The sequence below is a fragment of the Osmia lignaria genome, chromosome 9 (assembly GCF_051020975.1).
Source record: "Osmia lignaria lignaria isolate PbOS001 chromosome 9, iyOsmLign1, whole genome shotgun sequence".
Lineage (NCBI taxonomy): Eukaryota > Metazoa > Arthropoda > Insecta > Hymenoptera > Megachilidae > Osmia > Osmia lignaria.
This window is the reverse complement of record NC_135040.1, coordinates 13,758,836-13,774,791: the sequence shown is the minus strand read 5'-3', so window position 1 is coordinate 13,774,791 and position 15,956 is coordinate 13,758,836. Positions and strand designations below refer to the sequence as shown.

General features: G+C 41.4%; 1 protein-coding gene across 5 annotated transcripts; it reads right to left on the bottom strand.

Moving 5' to 3' along the window:
- Positions 1–511: 511 nt before the first annotated feature.
- On the bottom strand, positions 512–15,781 carry wwk (anoctamin 8 white walker). Of its 5 annotated transcripts, none has more exons than XM_034322326.2 (17): positions 15,544–15,781; positions 11,057–11,142; positions 8,868–9,028; positions 8,518–8,794; positions 8,263–8,451; positions 7,996–8,181; positions 7,742–7,894; positions 7,076–7,211; positions 6,533–6,588; positions 5,947–6,021; positions 5,391–5,705; positions 4,829–4,843; positions 4,081–4,278; positions 3,711–4,002; positions 2,677–2,988; positions 2,334–2,601; positions 512–2,258 (listed from the first exon to the last, which is right to left on the bottom strand). In XM_034322326.2, the coding sequence occupies exons 1-17, from the start codon at positions 15,734–15,736 to the stop codon at positions 1,784–1,786; spliced, it is 3,387 nt and encodes a 1,128-aa protein (XP_034178217.1). In that variant the 5' UTR covers positions 15,737–15,781; the 3' UTR covers positions 512–1,783. The 5 variants fall into 5 exon arrangements, with proteins under 5 accessions (XP_034178217.1, XP_076545995.1, XP_076545996.1 ...); XM_076689880.1 differs by having other exon boundaries at positions 2,677–2,967; XM_076689881.1 differs by having other exon boundaries at positions 2,677–2,964.
- Positions 15,782–15,956: the final 175 nt, after the last annotated feature.

Here is a 15,956-nt window from a genome sequence, read left to right as displayed (position 1 = left end):
TTTGAAATTTTGAATCTCATATAAAAATGGCGGCAACACAGTATCTTTTACTATCGAGTAAAAAAAGATAGTAAAATAAAAAGAGAAATTCAGGAACAAGCTGTTACTCCTTCGTAGAATGTTTTTATTGGCTCAGTTCCTGTTTTATACAAAACATCTAACAAACACAGATGCTTTTCGCTGACATTTTTTAAAACTTCGCCTCACGGAAGCGGCTAAATCTCTATCGACTTCGCAGTTTTTATTTCTAGTCTTGCGGTTCCCGAAGGGCACGCTAAAGTACAATGCGATACTGATTTAACTTCAACGGTGTGCTCGAAAAATGTTGACGCTTCTAATCATAATACTAGCTGTGGTTTTCTTTAAAAACTTCGAACGTAAGAAAGTGCGTCAGTGAACGACTTCGCTATAATCAGCAACGGACGGGGATGTTAAGCTAGGCCATGGAACGAAATTTCACTATCGCGTGGCTTTGTAAACGGTTCGCTATATACAAAAACGGTCCCTAAAATTTTCTTTTTCTTTTTTCGCTTATCAACCGAACTAACTTTCTTTTTCCTAAGCGTTCCGGTTTCTGCTTTATTTCACCTATCCCGATCGAGCGGTAAAATGAAATTGTATCTTCGGTGCTTCGTTGAACGAAAACTGCGATCAATTAATTCGTTAATGTAGGCGCATGTTAACTGTGTGCATCTGTACGTTAAAGATTTCATTATAGAGATCTCTTTTAGCAAAATTCTTTAACCCATAAGCGAAATAACAACTTATATGTCAGCAACAACAACGGGACCATTTCCCTTCTCGTTTCGCGTTAGACAATTATAAATAGCAGTCACATAAGTACTGTACAAATATCGTAACAGTATTCGTCCTATACACGTGACTTTCTTGAACTTATCAATGAAAACTAACAAAGAATAACGAAAAGAATCTTTAAGCGTTAAAAAGTTAAGAAGACGCGCATTAAAGTTACCTCGTTTTTAATTTAACAAAGAAAGAAATCACATTCATCGCAAGAAAGTAAAAAAGAACCGATCGTACGGTATCGTTGGCATTAAACCTGGAGCTTACAGCCTACAATTCTGAGGTATCAACTAATCTACGAAAAATTTCACCTTTAGGAATGATATTCTAAACTGTACTCTATAGAACATTGTCTAGAATTTGTGATGACTCAATTTACTTTGTGCGCCGTTGTTTGTTTTTGACAGTTTTATTCTCAAATCACAATCCCAGATGAAACCTCATGATCGTAGTCTCTTCCAACTTTCATTCAAGTGTTTTCAAAAATCCCTGTGAGCCTTTCGGTACGCGTACTTTACGTACGCGAATGGATACTCGCTCGAAAATTTGTCAATAAACGGACCGAACTTGGAAACAAGTCTTGCAAGAAGTTTAGGAAGCGAAACGTTTTGTTACTCGTGATCGAACGTGGTACCATAGTCGTCTTATAAAATTATAAACTGAGCAAGTTTTCGTCCAACTTTGATATTTCACTTGATATATAATAGTAATTGTCTCGATCATAGAGACGGATGAAAAGAGATCTTTTAAAAATAATTCGTGTGCGTTACCTTGATCGATAAAGAAAAAAAAAAGCAATTGACCAATATCCACGGTAACCCCTGTTATCTTTTACGTTCGTTATTGATATGATTTTCGAAGGTTTTTGCAAAATTCGAGACCGATCATCGCAATTTTTCTTTTTTCTTTATAGAGAGTATCACTGGCGCGGACGAACGTTTCTACGTAGCGTGTAAAACGAAGGTGAGACTCGAAGCGGCTAATGATTAAGTCTGCGTAATTCCATGGCTGCGATGTCATCCACGGATATAAGCTTTTCTATGGGAATGCAAGAGAGCTCGCCACCGACGCACGATTGAGGCTGTTGCCACCTAGCTTCTTTCTCTGCTTCTTTCGCCTTTAATTCGGCCTCCCTGGCTCTGCGTTCTTTTAATTTTAACGAGAATATCGCGACCGATCTGGCTCTCTTCATCAAGCTCTGTTTCACCCTGGTTTTCTTCGCTTCCCGATCCTCCTTGGTCGGTTTCTCTTCTTCTTGGCTAGAAATCGTTTTACTGGAATCCGAAAGAGCCCCTGACTCTTTCTCCTTTTCAGCCGCCTGTTGTTTGTGATCCTGGATATCTCGTTGATGCTGTTGATACTGTAATTTCTCTGCCCTCTCTCGTTCCCTCTCTCGCTCCGGGGAGAAACGGAACTTTTGATTTCTGTGAGCTACCGTCCACGGTGGAGCCGATCTTCGGAACGAACAAATTAAATTCGATACATTGAAAATAACAGAGACGATAATTAAACAAAGAACGATAGCGTACCGAAGTAGATCGCTGTCCGACGAAGAAGCAAGCTCTTTGGAGACGATACAATCGGTGGATCTGTGAAGAGTCAGTTCGTCTCCGCTTCCACTGACCGTCCCAGACCCACCGATTTCGGAATCGCTCGATTTTCGAGCACCAGGCTCGAGGCCCAATCTTCGAACCCAATCCACACCACCGTGAGGTCCGATCGTTAAATGATGGCTGTAATGATCGGATCCACCCGATGCTTCTGGCTCGGTTGCTAGCCATTCTCTCGAACGTCTCCCTAAGAATTCAGACGGGAAAACAGTGAAATGAAAATAAAGTCCAAGAAACGAAGAGGAAGAAGAATCGATCAAACCTCGTTCTCCACCAGGAATGGAACACCTAGGAGAATTGTGAAGATCCCGCACGCTGCCCATGCCGTTATCGGTCAAGAACGGTGACCCGATGTCGCTACTTCCCGCGCTACCCGGCGTCTGAGCCGCGGAGGGTGTCTCCGAGATTCTTGGCACGGACGCTGCGCTCGGTGTCGGAGGGCTGCTCGGCGTGTGGGTGGTCGACGCCAAAGTCGGTGTGTCTGGAAGACTGGAGGTGGTCGCATCTCCGGTACGGTCGGTAAGCAGTTGTTGTTCTTCGCTCTCTCCGTCTGCTGGACTCACCACGAATCTCCCTGAGTTCGAGTGAAATTAATAGATGTGGTAGGAGGGAGGACGAAGAGGGTAGTGTTTACCCGATCAGAGGACGAGCTCAAGCATAAGAATCAAGTGTTTGCTGCGATATCTTCTTCGAAGGAAATCAAATAGCGTTGATTAAATTAAAACAGGTGGGCAAAATTTCAAGGGGTGTTTCTAGGGATCAAAATAAGACGAAAATCAATAATAACGAAATAGCGTTTGCGGCTTTGTTTTCCAGTAATTAAAGTTTAAAAATTCGAGTAAATAGCGCCTGAAACCTGCAACCCGCCCAGCACCGACGACTGAACGTCAGGTCAGCAGGGGTCGGTACAGTCATAACCAAGAATCGTTGAATAGTAGAAACTTACCTCTCGTGCTATTCTGTTCCTCTGTAGTGCAGCATTCGGCTTTCTCATCTTGGTTATGACTGTACCTTCCCCTGCTGACCTGACGTTCAGTCGTTGGTGCTGGGCGGGTTGCAGGTTTCAGGCGCTTTTTACTCGAATTTTTAAACGTTAATTACTCGAAAACAAAGCCGCAAACGCTATCTCGATATTCTTCATTTTCGTCTTATTTTGATCCCTAGAATCACCCCTTAAAATTTTGCCCACCTGTTGTCGAACACCCTGTATAATAGCTGGATGAAATGCGGGGTGGTATGGGGTGGCAGGAATCTGGTTAATGGAATTTGTTGCATTAAATATCACGAATCACCCACCTATCACCGTGGCCGGTTGTTGCTCAGGCGACGGAGTGGAGGAGAGCCTTCTAACGGCCTCCCTTCTCAGGAATTCAACTTTGGCCATTTCCGTCGCTACCCAGTGCGGAATGTCAGGAATCGCGCATATTATAATAAACCTTATTCCGAGCATAATGTGTTCCAGGGCAACTATTAGAAGGATCGTTTGGGTAGCAGACATTTCAGGGAACATTCGCTGCACTTGTCCGCTTAGACCGATCAATGCACAGTTTACTACGATAGCGACGAGCCCCATTGCTTCCATGGCGTTCTAACAATTTAAAGAACGTTATAGTGTATTATGTTTTGTAATACCGAACATTGACATCTCATTGGTAAAATTACTCACTTGCCAAGTACCGATGTTGGAAACCCTTCTACCAAAGGGTCGTTGTAGCACGAAACAAAGCTTGAAGGCATCGCCTCGTAGCTCGAGAAGATTTCCCAGTAGTGCTGCCATAGCAGCCAAAGGGAAAGCCGACGAGAAGAGGCAGACGTAACCGAGTTGCGACAGCATTTCCAGGTGTTCCGAAAACGCCCCATCGTACTGTGAATGGAACAGAATTTTTTAATCAGTTTCTTGTATACCTTATTTATAAAATCCTTATAAATTCTCATTTTTTAATATTTCATTTATTACGATAATAATTGGTTCATTAAAGACCACTGCGATTCGTTGCTGGTTTATTACTTTAAATAAGTATTTATTGATCATAATAAAACTGCAACAGAATCGGTGCTTACACAATTAATTAAAGGGACATTTAGCGGAACATTTTCTATCAGGTGAGACATTAGTGTTATCTAGCGTAGGTGGTGCCAGGGGTTTGCTACTCTCGTCAAATGAAAAATAAAAAGCTAGCGCTTAATGTGAAATCAGCGTGGAAAGCTGGTGATACTTAAAATTCACCCTTTCAGTTACTCTTATCTAAATCTACATTATATCTACGTTATACTGTACCATTGAATTATCAGAACGTACAAGTGCATACGAAAGAAAGATGCATTATATTTTATACGAATAAATATAAGAATGACATTGATAAGTAATCGAAAGGGTCAAGTATTTAATTTGATAGGATGAACGATGATATTACCTTTTTTGTCGATACCTGCGCATCGTCGACGGGAACGTTGGAAAACGGGAAAAAAATCATTAAAATTTCTGGAAAAAGAACCGATCAGACAACACAGGGCAACGTTCGTCGGTTCTTAATCTCGTCCGCTTGTTAAACGGAGTTCTCAACGTCTCTTCTCTCGACTGTCGCACAAGGATTTCAGGGATAGTCCAACGAAACGGAACGAAAAGAAGATTATACTTGTACAGGCAAGCCAGGATCGTCAAAGTGATACCAGAAGAGGTGATCGATGGTACGATAAATGACAGAACCTGACAGCTTCAGCAATCTCGATTGATATTTTTACAATTTACTTTCGCCTAGTTTTATCCAACGTCTTCCATTCATTTTAATCGTTACAAGAATTATAGCAATTTCATTCGAGCTTAGACGATATTTAAAATTTTAAGGAGCTAAAAATTGTCTCTTTCAGGACGTTTCATTTTGAATTTTCATTTATCGAGTGCCAATGCGTTGCAGGTTCGCCGAGCAACGCAAGGTGCATCGTAAACGAAAGAAATTAGCTAAATCTAGACCAAACCTTGAACGTAACGTCACTAAGTAGAGAATTAGTGGGATGCCCTACTCTGTAGAGGGAACTTTCCAGCTCAGCCTGGCTGACGTTTCTCGGTTGCGTGCTCTTCCCGCTCTCGGATCGTTCGCTTTTGTCCTCGGCATCCTTCTGGTTCTCATCAGCGTTCTCCTCACCCGGGGGTGACCTAGCCTCGCTGGGGCTCAACGCGCCGAATAGCTCGAAGCTCAAACGTGCCAACCTCAGCTGCTCGATCAGATATGGTACCGCGGATTCTTTCAGATTACCGATCACCTGACGGGCTATCAGCAGAGCGGCCAATTGCTGAAACGATAAAGGATAACGTAAGTACGAGTTTCATTCGGATTTATTTTTTTTCATCGGAATACAATGGAACAATGAAACCTGAAAGTTGTTTTCATTTTCTAATAAATCTAGCTACCGGAATAAAATCAACGAGTAATCTAATATTATTGGTAACAGTTACTAAGTTCATTCTCGACTGAAGAATCTTAAGATAATAAAGAATGAAAGAGGCGTAAACTGGGAATAAAGGGATCCTTACCTCTTTCAGCCTCTCTTGATCTTGTAGGTAGAAGGCGATGTAAAATAGCGATAGGAAGGAGTTTACAAACTGAAACTGAAATACATAGTCTTCTCTGTATACTTTCTATCTTTCCTGGTGAATTAAAACACACAACTATAATGATACTCGAGATAGAAAGAAACGTATCATTTTAATAAAGCGCAGGCAAGAGAATAATACTCGAGAGACAGTTCATTTTTCATGCAGCGACAGAGACAGCCAGAGCAGATTCGTTTCTTTTCTCTTTTACTTGATCAGTGAGAAACGAACAAGCGAGACAATTTTGATTTAATGCTATGCACATCTAAAGATCCACCTCTAAATTAGTGTACTATTCAATATTTTCAAGATTTCTTGCAAATTAAATTTTTTTCAGCTGTTCTAATTAAGCCTTCTGATAAAAATTTTAATAGATTTTCATAATTTTTATCAATCAAAGCTTTCAAAGTCGGATTAGAATGGTTAAAGCATATTCTAATTAGAGGAGGAGACGTGATAAATATCTAGCACGAAACACACACACAGAGAATCTATTCGATGAAAGTGGAGAGTTTCTTCTTATTACCAGTGCCACCTTGTAGATCAGATGATTCTCGTACTCGGTGTCTAGCCGATAGTTTTCTGCGTCCAACACACAAAAATCACAAATACTATCTACCGTAACATCACTGATCTCCAATATGTAAGAAATAAGAAAAGAAATAGGATAGAAGATAAGTGGGAGAAAAGTATCTAACAAGTATCTCTTGCTTAGGATACATTGTTCCTTATACAAGGAATACAAAGAAAGATTCGTTCAGTTACGTACTTCAATTAAGGACCAAAGTTCTTTAATTGAATCTCTAGAAGAAGCTAAGCCGTGAAAAGATTCGGAAAGTATATGCTAGTAGGCTGTTGGAAAAATTAAGTATCTAGACGTGCACAAGTGTCTCGTGAATACAATCGAGTTAATGTGAACCAAAAAAAAAAAGATTGCAAATATCGTCCATTCTTGTATCTCTTTAGATAACAAAGTTATTACCGGATATAAACAAAGAATGCACGTAATTCTTTCTTTCTGTTCTTCTTCTTGTTTCGTTTCTTTTCTTTCGAATTTTCTATCACGTACCCATGTCGTTTAACCATACGGCGACTTTGAAGTAAGCTTCGTCCATTAATGCTATCACCACGGCGAGTAAAACTTTTGGCACGTAGCTCAGCCAAAAACCGTATCCCCTCGACTCTAGACGAGCATCCCACCAATCCTGCAATCAAATAAGATAAATAATATTACGTGGCGATACAAGTAAATTTATTTTAGCGTTATTTCAATAACAGCTTTATAGCCAATTTAAAGGGTAACGGTGGTATCATTTATGTCAGAGTAAATCTTAATTGGTCGAGAAGTTCGAACGACGAAAATTCCAACTTAACTTCCCGAGCAATTGAATTTTATGGGTTACGCTTGGAAGTTTTGCCGAAATCGAAACTCGATCAAAGTTCGCTGGCTTAATGACAAATCGATCGGGCATCAGTTGGATTCCGTTCAACTAACTCGCATCGTCAAAAAACTTGACACTTTTTCCTACGAGAGTTCTCCCTTGTTGACGCAAAAACAACGTTCCAGCCTCGAGACTAAATCATCCTAGTTTCTCTGTTCTTCTGTGCAACCTTATAAGAAAGTTTCGCATATTCAACTCGAGGCACTTTGCCAAACTAAAAACTTTAACTCGAACAATTTTTTCTCCTGTCAATTCCCTTCAGTTGTTATTGAAAACTTGAAAATGTATTCGACCTGTATTTGAAAGCTGAGAATCATCACGATGAAAACGAAGAATAAGCAGGCAGCGATGACGGGAACGCTGACGAAATACCGAAACATGTTTCTCTTCCACCTCGGATAGGTTGGCTCCAGTCTCCCTGTCACGTGCGAGATCTCCAACGTACCCTGTCGGGCAGATGAAATATTCCGTTTAACGAAACACCGTGGTGTCTAAAAATCGAGGGAAAGTGGGTAAAGGTAGAGTCAATAATCGGCTGGATGCTTACCGTGAACAAAGGTCTAGGCTCGACAAGTAGGTCGTCTCTTTGATCCAAGGTGCCCCACCTGTAGGCCAATTCGGCGCCTCTTCTCTTCCAGGTCTCCAGATAAACCGTGGCCCAGATTACGTTGAAGACGGAGAATAGAACGTACGCTACGTCTTCCACCGCTTGATTCCTGCCGATGATGCCGACCTGAATGCGAACGATCAAAAATACGAAGCTTAGATAAATATTGAAACAGAGTATCGCGCCCATATCCCGGTGTGCGTTTACCCAATATATGGCACCCACTGCTGCTGGAACGATTAAAGCGGTGGTGTAATGTCCGAGCCAGGCGAAATACATGGTAATCTTTACACCGAAGTATTTACAAATGTCGTCCAGGGGTTGGGGGCTGAGGAACGCGCGGACCCAAGTCCTTTGTAATTTCTCTAACGCAGGCAATTCGTGAAGAGGGAAGACCTGATTGAAAATCAAATTCCATTATACTGTGAGACACGTTTGAAATGAAATTTTTTTTTTCCTCACCTGGGATATGATCCCGGCGGAAATGCACTTTGGAATAATTGCCTGTCCTTCGACCATCTTCAGACCTGACAGACTGTGAAGATCCTGAGGTCCAGCTCTGAGAGTATGCAGCAGGTGCAGGACCAACGATTGCCTTTCCTGAGTAGTGAAGAATCGTGCTTCGTCGTCGCTACCTTCGAAGCAACTCGATTCTGTACCAACAAACTCCTTCAGACCTCCTCCGAACTCCTGTCGCAGTGTCTTCGGTAAATGTACCTCCTCGGCTGCTTTCAACAATCTGTCGATCAGATGTTTGATTAGTTTTTAGAGGAAAAGAGGAGATGGATAGCTGTGGAATACGATATACTTACACGCTAAAAGGGGCTGTCAAGTAGAAGCTGTAGCTATCTGACGAGGCGTGGTGTCGCACGTGCACCACTAGGCCCGGTGTCCCAGCCCGAAGACGACCAAGAAGCCACATCAGAGTCTCGTCGCTGGCTCCGCTTGGAAACATCATCACCACGTCGCATTCCTGAATAGAAACAATAAATAACGCTTAATAGTGGTCGTAAATTCGAAATCCGACCCTTTACCTAGGAACGCTAAGTAATAAAATCGCTGCAGAGGGAAATGATATCACGTAAAGATATTAAATTAAGACCGCGTGGTTATTTAGCAGATGTGTTGTGCAACTCGAGCAAAGTTATTTCCCTGTAGGACTATCGGGTACCGGACTCGACGAATCCTGGCACAAGGAGCAAAGTCGTTTGCCCTGGCCGCCTTCCAAACGGTACTAGATTGCTCTCGCTATTGCCAATCCACGTGCAACGATACCCTGATGGTATTCCTGACCCAATACCACCGACCAAACACCACGACATCAGCCGTTTCGTGAAATTTATTCTTTTTTGTGAAATTATCTATCCCTAGTTCCACGAGGAATTTCATTAATATTTTAGATAACATCATAAATCAGTGCACTTAAGTTCCTGCCACTTTTTTTCTCTATAAATTAGCTTGACCTAGATTTACAAATTGTCCCTTTGTATCCAATCATTCATCGATCAATCAACATTTCTATACAACGATCATTAAACCTCCCGTTATACAAAGCTTGTACAAAAGATGCTGATAAGTTCGAAATTGATCATTGCCCCTTTCGTCGTGAAACGTAACGGAAGAAGATGATGGAGTATCGAAATGGAACCAGGGGTATGGAAAAAGTGGTTGAACAAAGAAAAAGTGCGTGGGCAGGGTTCCATTGCGGTTGTCCTATCGAAAAGGTCAGCTGGTAATTGACAGATGCCAGGAGTGAACGACAATGTTGAAACGAAAAATCGAGAGATTTCATATTAATGTTAAATGATGCCCTTTGAACAGGTGTTCTGCTCGATGGCACCTGTTGCACCTGTTCCGTTTCGAACACCGATGGGATCAGATCCAATGTGCACTCGTGAACGTCAATCGATTCGAGTGTCTTAAGGATAAGTATAGTACAATGCTCCTTTGCTTTACGCGGGATTTTTTTCTACCCTTGGTTCCATTTGAGAAAAATGGCCCTGTTCGCGTGGTTTATCCGCGGTTAACAATACGGTGTGCTCGGTTCAAATATGTACAGCTTATTTTTTAAATGATTAGAGATACAGAAATTAGGTTTGTTCTACTTACAATTAATCGTCTGACCGCAAGTCGACCTATTCTACTTACCGCCGTTTCGACCACGCGTCGACCTATTCTACTTACTACTACAAATTCCGGGAATAAACATTTCTCATTATATTAACGACGCAATAACGATCGAATCGATTAATGATATTCATTGGTACGGTTAGAAACGATCACATGCACCAGATATCTATTATTCCAATCTGCTACACGATTCGCTTACTTTTGCAGTTTATACAAACGGTTCTGAAAACAGCCAGTCATTGTACACACGGTGCACGATGTATACTTCATGGATGCGACGTGAAATCGATAGCAAGAGGGTACTTAATAATAGAAACAAATCGGTTGGTCACGTTTGAAAAGGGGAGGCTACCGACAAAGGCTTCAAGTAATTATTATATAGGGTACGGTGCAACTGGTTGTACAAGAAGCTTTTTAAAAGAAGACAATTGAAAGATATCAAAGGGAAACTTTCTTCAAAAAAAAAAGAACAAAATGAATTTTAAAAATATCTTATCAGCGACGAAAGCTATGAATTTCAAGAAAAGAAATTTTTAAATGTCAATTGTATAATATTAGACATGGCTATTTGCCATTTCTATATTGGATACTTGATACGAAATTGGCGGATGTAAGGAAAACAATCAACTTTCGCGTGACTGTATTTCGCGAGTGATGTATGGCATCATCAAATCGATCCGATCGGCGTAACTTTACTATTCATCTTGATAAATTATTCGCTGGAATGTTCTACACTTGTTACTATTGTTACGCATTCACCCCTTTATCCTTTCCTATTCGCTAGAACGTTGAACGGAGAACCCTGAATGAAATAGAAACGTTTCAAAAGTTACAGATAATTATTAACGGTGTTAATTGTTTGCAAACGTACCTGAGTTGGAACCTTTTGTATCCATAGGCGGCGGGGGGTCATCAAGTGGCCGGTGCATGGTATCTTCCGTCTGAGGAGACGGGAAGCTGTAAAAAGGAAGGTAAATATTGTTATTTAAACATCCATCACGGTTGCCTTGGTGTCCCCTTAACGAGACACGTCGTTAGCGCCGCAGGCAATTGATAATTCTTCCAAGGATCAATTTTCCGGCTATGCGGTTTCCTTAATAAACCGGTAAATTACGAGACTAATAGCTCGCGTAATTGATGGAAACGCGATAATCACGATAACGAGATGCAAGCCGTGCTGCCTTGATTATGCGGCGACATGGCTTCCTTTAACCCTTACGCTGCGTATCACCTATACGTAAATGCGTCCTCGAAAACTGATCATATTTTTTTTAACTCCTGATAGTATTAAGGTTTCTCGAGAGTTTCACGATAATTTTGCCTCATTTCTTTTGGAAGCAAAGATTTTATTAGACGTTGATTTTCATTTCGAATGAAATTGATATAAATAAGCGGTTCTACGGATCTGGTAGAATTTCTCAAGGAAGATAGGAGTCTTGATATCGACTGGCTGGAGAACAGGGGCAATCGAATTAAAGGATTAAATTCAATCCCACAGAAGACGGAGAAAGCTGGCTCGATACAATTTCTTGAACAATGAAGAAGCCTGAACTTAATAAACAATCAACGCTTGAAGGGAAACGAGAATGAGGACCATAGAGAAACTCATTTGATAAAATCGTTACCTTTGTTCTTTCTTGAATACCATAAAAATGGTGAAAATCAGTGTAACGAAAGGGGAGCTTAATTCATGAAGAAAGGACCTTCGTCAAGGACACGGCGATACAACGTGCCGTCTAAATTTAATTTATCATCGAACAAAAGGAGTTCATTAAGGACATTCTGTGTAGTTGTCGTTTTTATCATATAACGACGTTGGAAACTACCCTATCGTACCTTTCCCCGTGATCTATGCTGAAGAACGAATCGTCGTTCGAGAGACACTTGTGTATTCCGTTAACGATCCTGGTTCACTTCGGGATTCGTTATAATCAAGGAACCTTCCCTTTTGATATTCCACGATGCTCTGTATTACTTTCTTTTCCGGTTAATTCATTCTTCCTGTACGTTTCTGAATTTTATATACACCTCCTTGTAAAGTTGTTTCCAGAAGAAACGAAGAAGCTTCAGACCTTGAAATTCATAAAGATGCAACTATGTAGGTCGTATTCTAATAAATTATATCAGGGTTTATTTAAACGAAACATTACCCCGAGTTATATCCCAATTTTACATCTCATTATCGAACATCTGATTATGCTGAAACTTGAAATTCAACCAGATATTTAAACTTAACGTTCACATTTCAAGGAGGAAGAATAAATTAATTTAGTTCCTTCGAATTTTAACAGAAACAAGGGAACTGTATCTCACCCAGGCTTCTAAACCGTTCAGCATTGTAATTATGCATAAACTTGAAAGGAATAAAGGGAAACTTTGCGAAGCTATGAGCGAATGCCGCGTTATCTGGCATGGCAGCAGATGCTCAACTTTTCCCATCTATAGTTCCACTCTATTAAGTCCATCGAGTTACGCGATGTTGTGCACATCAGTGTGAAAACAGTATCCTTCGAAAGGAGTACCATCGCTAAGAATACAACCCTCGAGAGTTTCCTTCCTCGTTTAATTCCTGGATCTTTAACGCGTCGATAGCCACGAGGGTCATCAGTGATTCCCATCATAAATTCAATCCTTAGATATTCACTCACTGAATTACTAGTCTTTTATTACAGAATTTGAGTTGGAATTTTTGATTGCCCATACTTCAAGGGTGAATTGAACAACTGCAAGAAGAATAATTAAAATTAAATTTCAAATATTGATATTATAGGAAGTTAGTATTTTTCAAGATTAGAAATAATTTCTTAGGGCAAGTTCAAGTTGAAATCGATGTTAAACCCGTGACATATGGAATTATCGATCCCTTCTGCTTTTCGATCGACATTCGTCATTGGCACGATAGGGGCACGTGGTTCAACAACTATAGTATCACCGTGCGTACGGCTTCATCATTCTTACCCCAACGTGTTTGACCTTCCCTGATTCTATCTACAATTATTCTCTTATTATCTTAAGTACATTAGCACCCTCTGCAAGAGACCTACAGTCATGCGATCTTTTAACAACAAGGAAATTTCAAAAATCATAAAATTCTTCAATCTGATAATAATCGATGATCAGAAGAGAGAAATCACTCGGTTATCTTCGAAAGGTTCCATTTCGCGTATCGACGACCGAGTCGTTCGCGAGACGACCTAACACGACTCATTTTCGAGGTAACAGAGGGGATGGAGAACCCTCTTACGTCATGCTGAAGTATATACAGACACTCTAGCTCCCTCGTTTCAACCCTAGAAACGTATATATTCGTCTGATAAACACCTAACTCGATGCATACCATACGATACCCAATCGAAATCTGGAATTTCACCGGTTCAACCCCTTTCCTACAAACGTTTCCGTTCCTTTTTTCAGTGGCTGCGTTACACATCGATCCATTATAATTCAAGGATTTTCTTCAACGTACCTTTCTTTACATTTTAACAGCCATGAACCAGTTTAACATGTGAGTGAAAAGATAGAGATTCGATGCTATTGAATATTTCAAGTGGAAAGAAAATTAATGAGAAATCGCAAGACCCGTGGCGACCGTGATTGACGGTACAAAGAATGTAATTTCACGGTTCGGATGATAAGTGCGAAGATGCACTGATTTTTTCGAGTCACGTAACGCGTACGCACGCGATCTCTACCCTTAAAGTCAGCGAACATTTAAGCTCTTCACCTTTAATTTCCCTCGAACGCTTGTTATTAACGCGCCTCAAGTAAAAATAACACGTTGAAACAAACGAACCATGTTTCATGAACGAAAACGCTTAAAAATTTCTATAGAGCAATTCAACCCGATGAGTCTTCATTTAGAAAGAAACAGAAGTAGAGGCAGAGAATATAATTCTGGAATGAATTACCACACGTGACTACTATCGATAACTTTCATTAAATATCTCTGACGTTTGCGTCCAAAAATATGGATTTAATATTGGAACAGAAACCATACAATAGTTCCACGAAATAGTATAATAAAGCCTGCCAAGATTGCCTCGTAAATCTTAAGTACCTCCGCGAAAAACACGAAAGAAACATTATAGCAAATAAAAAATTAAACAATGATCCGTTATTTAATTAATTTGTTATCAGTAGCCCGCTATCCGAGCGATATTGTGATTTAAAAGTCGATCAAAAGAAAAAACAACCCGAGTTTTAATTTACGGAACACGTTCTCTCATAAACTTAACATGGGTATCGTTTTCTCTGACCATTCCTCAAGGGCTGTGACCGGCTTGCAAAGAATGGTCAAAACTGATAATCTAGATTTTCATTTAAAAAGTCTCAAAAATCCCGATCAGTCGCTTAATAGCGGAGCTTCGTTCCAATAAGTATAACAAATTCGTGATTAACGAGGTAACTCGGTTATAATCCATTCATGCGTGCAGTGTCGTGCCACGAAAGGTCAAACTGCGACTGATTACATCACCGAGCAAGGGTGAAGAAACTCCAGTGGACGCGGTGTCTTCCAATCAGCCAAGACAAACCCCTACGAATTCCATTTCTACTACATTGGTATCGCTGTGAAAATACAATGCCCTTAAGGAATAATGTATCTCGCTGCACGCGATTACTAGCCCCTACCCTTCAACCCAGTTCCTACCCCACCGTCAGTCATCGTGGGGGACCGAACAACAAAAGTCTCAGCGCGTGGAGATCCGATTGGCATTATAAAACAATATAGAAGAAAAAAAAAAACACGAGTAACGCAGTGGTGTTAACTCGAGACGCAGGTACAATATTACAAGCTAGAGTCGGAGATGACGTTCACGAGTAAAGAAGAAGGGGATCAACGGTGGGCGTGCGAACACGAACGATTTTCGGCAGGTGAATCGATCCTGGACGAAAATAAGTAGTCCTAATTGTACGAGATAATCGTACGATGATCGTACCTTCGGAGGAGGGTACTGCTATTGCGCGAGCGTCCGTAACGACCCCAACGTTGACCAGCCCTACACGTATTTACAACGATGCTGAGAGAACGCGCGCATCAACGCCGACGGCAATTTTGGCTGCGCGCAAACACCGAACGAGAATCTAACTCTTCCTCCTTTTTTCTGACTGAAACGCACACTGCGATGCTGAAGAAAGGCAAAGGAAACCTTGTACTCTTTGTGTATGTAGACGCCGCTGGACGATGGAACTGATTCAACTGTACTCCATTCTTCTATTCCATGTTTATCACTGAAGATGTCTGTGAAATGGTCCTGCGTTGCCAAAGAAGCAACGACAGAACGATGGATCACGGATAGATGATACGTGAATGGAAAAGTGAGAGAAGAGAATGGGGAGAATGTTAGCCAAAGGACGTACCTTTGTCGAGGGTTTCTTTGGCCGCGTGTATGACCTTCCTCCGTCTGAGACCGTCGCCCCCGGAGACGGTTGTCATCGTGCTGGAAGCGGTGGCTGTCGTTCTCTCATCCTCGTCACTGTTCGCGCACTCGCCGGAAGTGGTCGATGTACGGTGGTCGAGGAGATTGATCGGGGACCCCTCGCCGCCTGGCATAGTGTCCCGATTAGCAGGACCGTCACGTCCTTAACCGAGGACCCTTGCGCCTGAACTGAACTCGCTCCCTCTATGCGACCGCTGGCTGCTCGTCTTGAGCCGAGGCGCCACCGTCGTGACGTGGCGCGGCGCATTTATATAGAATCATTTCTGAAAGAAATTCCGAATTCGTTAATTGTTGCGTAGGCGGTAAACGTAGAGAATAATTGAGTGTTGGTTG

Coding starts and splice junctions, on each gene's coding strand:
- wwk (XM_034322326.2), bottom strand. CDS start 15,736: ATGCCAGGCGGCGAGGGGTCCCCGATCAATCTCCTCGACCACCGTACA. Junction 9,029..11,056: donor TACAAAAGGTTCCAACTCAG/GTACGTTTGCAA, acceptor GTTTCTATTCAG/GAATGCGACGTGGTGATGAT. Junction 8,452..8,517: donor CCGCCGGGATCATATCCCAG/GTGAGGAAAAAA, acceptor ATTTTCAATCAG/GTCTTCCCTCTTCACGAATT.